This window comes from Sturnira hondurensis, unplaced genomic scaffold (assembly GCF_014824575.4).
Source record: "Sturnira hondurensis isolate 20B ecotype Veracruz unplaced genomic scaffold, ASM1482457v3 Scaffold0018525, whole genome shotgun sequence".
NCBI lineage: Eukaryota > Metazoa > Chordata > Mammalia > Chiroptera > Phyllostomidae > Sturnira > Sturnira hondurensis.
Genome location: NW_028091156.1, coordinates 12,372,358 through 12,383,683, shown reverse-complemented (window position 1 = coordinate 12,383,683; position 11,326 = coordinate 12,372,358). Strand labels below are relative to the sequence as shown.

The following is an 11,326-nucleotide window of genomic DNA, read 5'->3' as shown; positions in this document are numbered from 1 at the left end:
ACTTTGATCTCAGGAATTTATGTTTTCTGTTCCCTGAAACATCCTTCCACCATTAATGCACAGGGCTTATTATCTCCTTTTTTTCTGGTTCAGTCTAAATGTCTATTAAACGATGCCTTCTCTAACCTCCCTAACCCTTTTACTCTTATTTATCTTCCAACACACACCATTACTCTTTTCTTCATAGTTTATTTGTTTGTCTATTAGACTGGAAGCTCAAGAAGCTATTTTATTCATTGCTGTTTCTTCAGTGCCTGAAACAACACCTAACATGAGGCAAGTGTCCAGTGACTATTTGCTGGATGAATGGATAAATGCAAGAATGCACATGTTAGAATGGCAGGAAACGTGGTCCTTCAGAAGTCACTACTGAATACCTTGAAAGCTTTAGAGGGAAGAAGAAGAAACAAAAAGGAGTTAGGGGATTTTTTTTTTTACATAAAAATCATACCTTGCTCTCCTCCTGACAGTAGTCACTGGTGGGCAATGAGAAACAGTACCAGAACTGGTGGTACCACCTGCTTCACCTCTAAATTCAAGGTCCTGCAGATGTCTTTAAAGATGGACTTCATCTATCTCATCTAAACCGTAGGATTTTAACTAAGGTTGATAAAACATTAGACAGCTTCTCCTTCCCATAATGTGTTGAAGTTTGGAAAACTCGATTCCATAGCTATCGGACTCAATGGTGTCGGAGTACTGGAAACTGTGAAGAGAGGAAAGGAGATGTGCAGGCAATTCTCTTCCCATTCAATGAATAACCCCTTGGAGAACTTAATTCTCATGGAGAAACCCACTCTGCTCCATTTCTGGCTCACTTTACTATTTTAACTGAAAGACAATGCCTCCAGGAGTAAGAGGCAGTTTTATTCTTTATGGCCTCTAAAAATATCTTCATTTGTGATCTAAATGACAGATGCTGAAATACAGGGTCATCGTTAGAAGTTCCTGCTTTGGTATCCAGTAGAGTTGCAAGAATGAATGTGAATGTTACTCTCCACAGAATCTTGAGAAAGAAGGCAAAAGGTTTGAGAGGAGACATGGAAAAGAGAAAGCCATGCCCAGTTTCCTTTCTTGGTCTTTACCCGTTCTTCCTCCCTCTCTGGCAGTGTACGCACACCCGCAACACACACAAACACAATGTGGGAAAAGCAATCTCAGCCTCCTCCTTCTAAAAAGAGGAGGCTGTTACAGAGGCATTATGATGCAATGGGTGCCAGGTGAAGGACACTGGTAACATTATGAGGTCAGAATTGCACTGAAAATTCACCCACGTTATGTGCACTAAACCTCAGTCAGGTTCCTCCCTGCCAGCAGCCTCGCTGCACCTCATACCTCCACCCACAGAATGGGACTCGAAGGTCAAAGGAATGAGACCTAGGGTGACAACTGAGACAGCAGGAAGGCAGTGTGACAACCTGGAGGGTTTCCAAGTTGACAGATTTGCATTATTTTTTCCTGTGCAGAAATAAACATTCCCTGCATCCCAATGGATTTTGGGGAGGAAAAGATTCTGGATGCTGTGATTCAGATGAAAAATTTCAAGATGTCCCTATATGGGTTTGAAAAACTGGTTGAACATGTAGCGGCCCAGAAAAGAGACGAAAGAGCAGGCTTGTTTGTCCCCAAAGAAGGTAAGAGCCGTGATGAAGGGCAGTCCGGGTGGGTCTGCTGATTAGAATGGGGAGAGGTTTTAAGCCATCAGAGAGAAGTGACCTAGCTTAAAAGCAAAGACACTTAATAGGGAGCCCGAGTCCTCATTCTAACTCAAAACAGCTAAGTGGTCTTGGGGAGTTGTTGTTTTTTTCCCACCTGTCTGAACTTTAATTGTCTCAAGTGTAGAATCAGAGGGTTGGATTAAATGACAGCCAAGGGTTCTTCTGCAGGATATGGCATTTCATGGCTAACTGGTTGACCTGGGACTCTGTAGTGCATGAGGGCCACCCTGCCATCTCCTTCCCAGCCAGCAACCCTGTGTCCATCGGCCTCTGCCTGAACACTCTGGTCTCACATCACATGTGGGGATTGCTTTTTGCTTCTCAGGTCTCACTTCAATCTTTTCCCCATGCTTTTAGGGAGAACTTCCCCGAGGCCCACCCTATGGGCCAACACTATGTAATGCGCTCGCCACTCCATTTCACAGATTCCTCTTGGTTTCCTTCCTGCCATTTGTCACACTACACATAATGAGTTTTACTTTGTTACTAGGGTATGACATACATACAGTGGAGCCCCTAAAACACACTAGTCGGAAGTATGTAGCTCAATAAATTTTGACCTTGGAAAGTAAACCTGTAGCTCTCTACCAGACTGAAACAAAGAACATCTTTACCATCCCAGAAAGCTTCCTCATGTGCTTTTCAACTTAACACAGAGAGCTACTCGTCTAGTATCTATTGCTAGTGGTCTTCCTGTCACAATCTGCAGATGTTTATTTGGTGGTTCCCATTCATTTTGTGTCTCCCACTAGAACGTGAATTACCTAAAAATGGGATCTATCTAGTTCTCTTTTCCCAGTCTAGGGTCCGGCTCAGTTCTGACACATTGCAAGTGTTTAACACATGTTCACGTCTAATGCCTTTTGTCCTTGACTCGGTAGCCATATTTCCATGAATCATCAAGTTAGGCAAAATCTGTATTCCAAAATGGCATGTTTGTGGGTTTTGTATGTGTTTGTGCACTTACAATGTTGAAGAACCAATCAAGGATAGCTCTCTGCTCGCTCAAGATGAACTCTAGCAGACACTCCTGATGGGTAAAACTTTTAACAATTAGAAAGAAGTAACTCACTTCTTTATCTTTGTATTCCTGAACAAAAATCCTGAAACAGTTGCAACAAAAGCTACAGAGGAGCCCTGGCTGGTGTAGTTCAGTGGATTGCGCTCGGGACTGCGAACCAAGGGATCGAGGTTCAATTGCCAGTCAGGGCACATGCCTGAGTTGCAGGCCAGTTCCCAGCAGGGGACGCATGAGAGGCAACCACACATTGATATTTCTCTCCTTCTCTTCCCCTCAAAAGATAAATAAATAAAATCCTTTAAAAAAAGCTACAGAGGAGGTACTAAACTCCAAAGTAAACTATTTTCTTCTGACTTTAGGCAAGTCCCTCATTATATTTCCAATGGGGGGAAATCTCTAAAATGCAGAGAAGTCTGGCTTTTGTAAGTTAAAATGGCATGAGCTAGCAAATAGAAAAGACAGCTGGCTCTGGCCAGTGTGGCTCAGATGGTTGGAGCATCATCCCGTAGACCAAAAGGCTTTGGATTTGACCCCAGTTGATGCGTACACAGGCAGCAACCAATCGATGTTTCTCTCTCCCTTCCTCTCTCTCTCAAATCAATAAACATATTTTCAAAATTCTTTTCATAAAAAAAGAAATGAAAAGACAGCTATTGAATGCAATAGTTCTTGGGATTTTATGACAGTGTTTTTGCACTTTATCACAATGCAGATATGATTGATTATGAGAAGTTCTATGGAGCCGTGCAAGATCTCTTTGGTTCAGAAGTGAAGAATCAGGATGTGAAATACTTTTACAGGAAGCTTTGCCACAACCCTGATGCACCTACCGACTGGTGTGAGGTAGTCGCTTTTTATGTTTAAATGAAATGCATGCACCGTTTTTCTTTGTTTAGAATAACTAATTAACACAAAGTGTTACTCCCACAGGGGGACATGCACAATGTGGTAGAATGTTTAGATTCCCACACCCTCCAGAGGTGTACACTGCCCATCACTGAAAGTGGGTAAACCAGATGGATGTTTAACTGTATTATTAACAAGTAACTCCTAATACTTCTAGACCAAGTTGCCAATTGAAAGAACTATACAGGCTATTAACCACAACCAAGATCTTAGTGGTCTTCTTTACATCCTAAATGAACTATTCCTTTTCAATAATATCAATGTATACCAATTCCAGTGTATCTAAATTCTCAGTATAAGAGAAGAAAAGGGTGATGATTGACCACTTCTTTCATTTTTTGAGTAATGTTCTTACTGGCACAGTATTGGTATACTTCCGGTGTTCTTGAAAGAACATGTAGAAGAAGCATGTTTGCTTGTTAAGTGGATGATGGAAGTGGAGACAAAGCGCCTTGTCTCCTTGTCATCTAAAAAGGCTAAATAGCACTGAGTTGAATGAAGGTAAAACATCAAGGACTTATAGGCCACTATTACTTATGAACATAAATGCTTAAGTTTTAAGTGAAATTTTAACAAGTTGAACCCAGTGCATTCTACTGCTTGCAAGTCACATGACCTCAGGCACGGTCCTTCATTTCTCTGTGTCTGAGTTCTCTCCCCATCCGTAAAGTAAGGATACTCAATAATAACCAGAACTATATGCTCCGGTGTAAGAATTGAACTATATGCTCCGGTGTAATGCACTTTTCAGTGCATTACAAAGTCATTTCTGGAGTACCAGGCTCATGCAGCAAAAATCACAAATTCTGATTGCCAAGCTGACTTTCTTTTGTTCTTTCCTTTTCTTCTTCCTTTCACATGAATTTAACAGGACATGATCCTGTTAAATTTCATGGGTCCCTATAAATCATATGCAAATTTAATAGAAAACCTTGGGCTGACCGTCTGACCTATTGTATGTATTTGAAGAATACCTTGAGGTTTGAAAAAAATAGCGCCAAAAGGTCCCTCTTTTATTTTTCTATCACTTGCCTCACAAACTATCTGTGCCAAGGCTCCTAAGAGGCGTTTCTATTTCCAGTTGGTGACCTGACCTTTCTGGGCTTCAGATCCGTCATCAGTAAAGTGGAAATGCATTACTGGAAGACTTAGCTTCATTTTAGTGTGATTTAACTGCTACTTTTTATCAGCCAGTAGTAGTCTCATCAGGTAATGAGAACTAGGTTGACTCTTTTAAAGTCAGGCCCAAAGGTACAAACCTGATTCCGAGTATAAATCTCTTTATTGCAGCAATGCTACAAGAAGGAGCACCTTCTTTTTCTAGATTTTAGGTACAAATGCACTTGGGGAAATTGATATTTATAGAATAAGGCACCCTGAGAACTCAACTAAAACATCCCCAAGGCCTGCCCCTTTTATTTATAAAGAGAAAAATTAGATGTAAAGCGATCCAAAGAAATGTGACTGTCTCAAATTTAGGAAGCTAGTTAGTGGAAAGTTCTGGTACAGGTACAATATACTGTGGCTACAAATTCATGTTAATCTAGTTTCCAGTGGGAAACTCATGAAAACACTCACATTCATTCAAAGAAGGCCTCTTTGGCACACAACGCCATGTGGGATGCCTATAACTTTTGGGGGATGTCTCCCCCAAAGTGAATTTCAAGTGAATTAGCATAACTCTAAAACTCCAGGGTTAAAAACAAGTTGCATAAGGTTTTGCTTCCCTTCTACCAGCTTTTCATTTTCTTGTAGTGTTCTACATTGAACGTGTGTTCCTTATGGAATCCCCCCAAAAAGTTTACTAAAAAAATGAACCACTTAATAGTCATAAAATTTGACTATTAATAGTTAAATCATTAATAGTCATAAAATACTTCAAGCATGTCCCAAGTACAATTACTAGACTGAGATTTTAACTGTTGGAAGAGATCCTTGAGGCCATAGAGCATCACAGGAAATGTTTAAAAACATTGAAACATTTTCTCCCAGTGTAAAACTTCAGTTGTCTTTTAGGAAGGAGTATATCCGGTATATCCCTTAAATTTTTCCTCAAGACATTTGAGCAATTGGATTTTTCAGTGTGCTTTGGAAGTTATTTCTGGTAAGCACTGTAACTTTGTGTTATTGCAAGTAGAAGTAGCAGTTTATTATTTTCATCAGAGCAGACGCCCCACAGGATGGCCCCTGCTTCCAGGTAGATGTGACTATAAAATGCACACGTGACAGACTGCATGGCTGATGGGTTGCCTGGACAGGCAGCAGACGTGCCCAGGAGGCAGTGTATTCCTGAGCTCCATTTCCGGTGTTGTCCCCACAAAACTGGGAATTATATTCACTCAAATGCTGAGACTGACTGAGTTCCAACCTGGCACCAGATGCAACCTAAGTACTTCCTAATCTTCCTAATTACTAAATAATCCAATTGTGCACTTCTTCATTCAATTCTTACACCAGAGCATATAGTTCTGGTTATTATTGCGTATCCTTACTTTACAGATGGGGAGAACTCAGACACAGAGAAATGAAGGACCGTGTCTGAGGTCATGTGACTTGCCAGCAGTAGAACCAGTATTGGACCCAGGCCCAACTTCAAAGCTCCCAACATTGCCTTAAACAAGACTGCTCCTAGGTTTCTTCCCACATCTGTTCCCAACGCTTAACAGATACTATGTCATCATCTCCATAAAAATTACACCAAAGTACAAATCAAGTTGAATGACAGTCAGTAACATGCTTTTTTAAAATAAGGGTTCTGTAGACACATAGAGAACATTATTTCCAACTAGGGACAACTTGTGTGGTGTGGAGTTCTCCCATCCTTGAGAAACATGTATATTCAATAGTGCCCAAATAGTCATCATTCTCATCGTCGTTTCCCAATCTTTTTAAAATGTATTACCTGTGGTTAAATTGGTTGCTAACACTGGTCAATGTGTGGCTGTACTTCACTCGAGTCACTGAAATTGTATGGAATTGCATTTCTAAAATGAAGACGTGATAGGCAGCATTTTAAAGGCGCACCCTTCCAAGTACCAGTTGAGACACTGCTGAGAAGGGACTTTTGCAGATGTCATTAAGGTCTAATCAGCTGACCTTAAAGTAGAGAGATTATCCTGGGTTATCTGGGGGGACCCAGTGTGGCCACCTGAGTCCTCAACATCACTAGAGAAAGGGGGAAGTGAGGCTCCAAGTAGGATGAGGATGTGCGGCACCATTGGCTGGTACTGAGATGGAGGGCCCATGTGTCAGAGTTGACAGCCGGCCAGGAAGCAGAGAGCTTGGGCCAACAGCCAAAATGCCCTTGGAAACAGATTTCCCCCAAGTCTTTGGTAAAAAGAAGAAAAAAAAAACAAACCATTGCTACTGACAGCTTGATTTTAGCCCAATGAGACCCATTTTGGACTCGTAACCTGGGGAACTGGTGAGCTATTGTAGTAAATGGGTGTTGTTTGAAGCCACTGTGTCATCATTTGTTTCAGCAGCAATAGAAAGCTAGTACAGAGGGGAAAGTGTCAGAGTTCAGAAAGACTGTCTGCTGTAACAACCAGCGAAAACGAAAATGTGGCTAAGAGAGGAATCCAAACTCCCTGCAATGGAAGGAGCAACAACACTCCTAGAAGGCGGAGGGAGAAAAGCAGGAGAAAGAGCAAGGATTGTCTATGGTTGCTGTTGGAAGGATTGCTGTATTGCTGTTTTTGAGATGGGAGAGATTTGAATATGCTCAAGGTGAAAGTCAGTGGAAGGGAGAGACAGAAGAAAGATCCTGAGGGGGAAAGGAGATAAGCTCTGAAGAGATGCAAGGGAGTGGGATGCAGGGAACAGAAGAAGGATACATCTGGGGAAGGGGAAACACTTGTTGCTTTAAAGGGGAAGGAGGTAAGAACAGATGAATCCCAAACCAGGTTGGTGTGTAAGGGTGTGGCCAGAAGAGCTGGGATGCTCTTGTCTGGAGGCTTCTACTATCCTTTGAAGTCAGAGGTGTGTCAACTGCTGAGAGTGACAAAAAGGTGGAACCCTATATTCCATGAGAGTGGAGGTTTGACCTTGTTTCTAGGGGCAATAGACACAGTCACCTAGGGAAGCAAGGGACAATGGCTGGGTGGCAGTCACCGTACACAGGCAGTTATATTTCCCCAGCAGTGGGGCGCCTTTTCAGGCCAATGCGGTGATGTAAAGGGATGGAAGATTGCAGAAATCAGTGATCAAGGTGGCTGACAACCAATTCTAACCAGGGTAACAAAGGGAGCAAAAACCTAGGGACCTGATGGATTCCAAGGAGCAGGGACTGGTTTCCCTCTTGGTTCTGATTGGCTGAGGAAGTTATACAGATCTTTTCCTGGGAGGGTCCACACACCATCAGCCTATCACAGTGCCTGCCTGACTTTACATGCGTTGTCTTATTGAAAAATCATTTGTAAAATTCAGGGCTTTGTCTTTTTATTCTTCCAATAAAGAAATTGAGACTTACAGAGGTGAAGGAATTTGTCCAAGTTCTGAGTACCGACTAGTTACACAGCCTGAACTCAGAGGTCGGGCAGTCTGATTCCACATTGCATGCCCTTTGCCATGAGGCTATCTTGTATACAGCGCTAAGGTGCCAATCAATACTTGATAATGCATCAGTGATTGATGATGAGGACGGACTCTGCAGTGACCAAAGCTTCCTGTCCACTCCAATGTAGATTTATTGGAAGCACCCTCTTTCTCTGTTTCTCAATCCGTCAAAGGAATTAGATGCTAAATCCAGAAGTTTGGTACCCATGGAAAGTGAGCAGTGGTTACTAAAAAGATGGTAATTGTCAGTGTTAGGGTGGGCGGGGATAGGAGGAAGCTCCAGCTGGACTTTGCCAAGATGAACATCCTCACAGTAACCTGAGTCCAAGGAAGAGACCACTAATGCTGTACTGCTGCTTTGTTCAGAGGGCACCAATCCCCAGCTTCCACAGAGAGCCAATGAAAATAAAATCCCAGGACATTCCCTGTTGGGGTGCAACTTCTCCCAGCCTCACTCTGCAGACCGGGGAACCTTGCCTGGGTGCACAAACCCCAGTAAAGCTCTTTATTGCCTACTTTATGGCCGATTGGCACTTCTTTCTCAGCGGAGCCTAAGAAAACCTTTCAGTAAGGTTTTATTGAGTGCTTTTTTCGCTGCATGATCCTGGCCTTCCCAGCAAATGAAATCTAAGTGTGGGCAATGTCTAGGGCAGTGGTGGTGTGTTGTGCAGTTTGGAAGTCGGGAGGTGTAGAGGAGGAGGTAGTAACATGTGTGAAGTGACCGAAGGCATGTATGTTAACCTAGTACGAAGCCATCAAGCATCAAAGTAAATGTTATTAAAACAAATTGACGTAGAGCTCATTTTGATTTATGTTCAGGTGAGTCATTTTGTGCAGAGATCATTTCTACCCCAAGTGTGGTCTGTCCTGGGAGCTTGTTAGAAATGCAGACTCCCAGGCCCCATCCTGGACGTTCCAAATGAGAACCTGCATTTTTCACAGTCTTCCCACTGATTCGTGTTTACACTACTGTTTCAGAAAAACTCTGTGGTTCATTCTGTCTGTTCATTAACAAGCACCAACCAGTCTCAAGCTTATGAGAAATACTGTCACTAACTTACAAAAAATTTATTTCTGCTTATTTATAAGACAAGTGAACATCTATTGTAAGATGTACAGCTTCTTGAATCCCAAAACTCATCCTACAAGGGATAGAAAATCTTTCTCAGGAAGATTTATGGAAAATGGGTAGGAAAAGTCATTTGAGAGTGACCAAATTCAAGGTCAAGACTCTCAGCGGGGACCCTGTCTGATGAAGGCTGCTGATCTGATTTCCAAGCAAGTGCTTGCTCCCAATAGAACTCTCAGTCTGAGCAAGGACACCAGCCCAGCCCATCCACCCGGAAGCAGAGTCAGTGTCTGCCTAAAAGTCATGCATCCGCAGTACCCGGTGTGTTCAACGCAGCACATAGCTTTCTCCTCATAAGGGGACCCCCTGACACTTATAAGACAAATTTTGACTGTTACTTCAAGACTTTAAATCCAAACAACCACCAAGCTGTTCCTCCGCAGGCAATTCTGAAATATCGCTCATGTTTCTATGTGTTGTTTGGGATTTTAGATCTTTGGATACTTCTCCTCTGAAGATTCTCTCACTTCCCAGATGAATGAAGAAAATCTGGTTTTCCTTGTTTCTAGAAAACAGCGAGTTGTCATTTCAGGTGATATTGTTACTTTCCCTTTCAAACTAATAGAGGTGTTGGTATTTTCTCAAAAATCAATATTGGGAATATAATATTTCCGTAGAATCACCTTTCATTTTGTTTACCTTATCAGTGACAGTTTTATATGCACTCTCAGAAGAAACAGTACCTGCAGATGAGTTTGATATACTGTCATTGCTCTGAAGGACACTGTATGGGGGTATGGGGGTGGGGCATCACATTCTACTGACTAGGCACCGATCTCAAGTTAAAATTCTCCACTGTGGCACCTCAGTAACGCACGTTCCAGGACCAAATGGAACCACATTTCTTTTACTATATTCTTAAAATTGGACATTCACGTTTTCACTAATTAGAACTTCTGTCCAAAATCTCATCCTCGATGATCTCACGGAGGCTTAACCCTAGATGTGACGTTAGGCATTTGGGCCAATCACAAAGGGGTGGTGTCTCATGTTAAGCAGTCTCCAGCTGGCCTGCCAGTTATTTTAAAATCTGAGCCTGGGACCAGCAAGCCCCCTCCCTCTGCGTTGCTGATACTGTGGATTTTCTTTCCTGTCTCCCTCCGGAAAGAGGGTGGTTCGGGAAGAGGAAAGGCGAGCCCTGGAATCTGCCCTTGCTCTCCAGCACTTCACTCCAAATTCTGAAACCAGTACCACTGGTCTTTGTTTTGATCCGGTCTTCCTTTAAAAAGCACCTGAACTTATTTCAGCCCTTTGCGACCCAAGCTCACCCATGTCTTGGACCCATCCTTAGCCCCACCGAGGGCTAAGCCCAAGCTCTGGCCATGGAACTCTCATCACAGAACAGAAGTAAGGGGGCTGTTCCTGCCGCCCCTGCCCCTGGGCTGAGAAAGGGCTCATGATCAGGGGCACATGCTGCTGGCATCCTAAGTTAGAACTTTGGAAACATCTTTCTAGATGGCAGTTAAGTTCTGTAGTTCATTTATTCACTCAACAAACACGTGTTAAGGTCAACCACGGGAGCCAGGTAGCTTTCTAAGTGCTGGGGACACGGCAGTGAGGAAACAATCATAAATCATAAATCCTGTCCTCATGAAATTTACTTCTAATGAAAAGATATAGATAATTTTAAAATATCAAATAAGTAATATGTATAATAGGTCAGGCGGTATTCAGTGGTATAGGCAAAAAATGAAGTAAACGGGTTGTGGAAAAAGAAGTCGGCTTGGAGAAGGGAACATGGTGTGGGGTTGTAAGTAAGGCGGTCAGGGAAGACCATGATGGGAAGGTGATAATGGCCTGGAGTGAATGAGAGACAAACCGCACCCTTCAGGTAGGAGTGGAGGAGGTGGAGATGCCAGGGAGTGTGGGCACACACGTCTGGGGCCTTGTGGCTGCGCTGAAGACTTTGGAGGAGCTGCAGGAGCACTGCAGACAGAAGGAGGCAGGTCCAAGTTCTACTTCAAATGTTGGTTCTGGCTTCTCTGTCTAAAACAG

General features: G+C 42.8%; 1 protein-coding gene across 1 annotated transcript in view; it reads left to right on the top strand.

The window, feature by feature from the left end:
- The first annotated feature begins 1,489 nt into the window (after nt 1-1,489).
- WDR64 (WD repeat domain 64) overlaps nt 1,490-11,326 on the top strand; it is a 74,238-nt gene continuing 64,401 nt past the window's right edge. The window contains exons 1-3 of the mRNA XM_037069493.1: nt 1,490-1,634; nt 3,452-3,582; nt 9,764-9,863. Coding sequence (XP_036925388.1) covers nt 1,490-1,634; nt 3,452-3,582; nt 9,764-9,863 — 376 coding nt within the window. The remainder of the gene's footprint in view (nt 1,635-3,451; nt 3,583-9,763; nt 9,864-11,326) is intronic.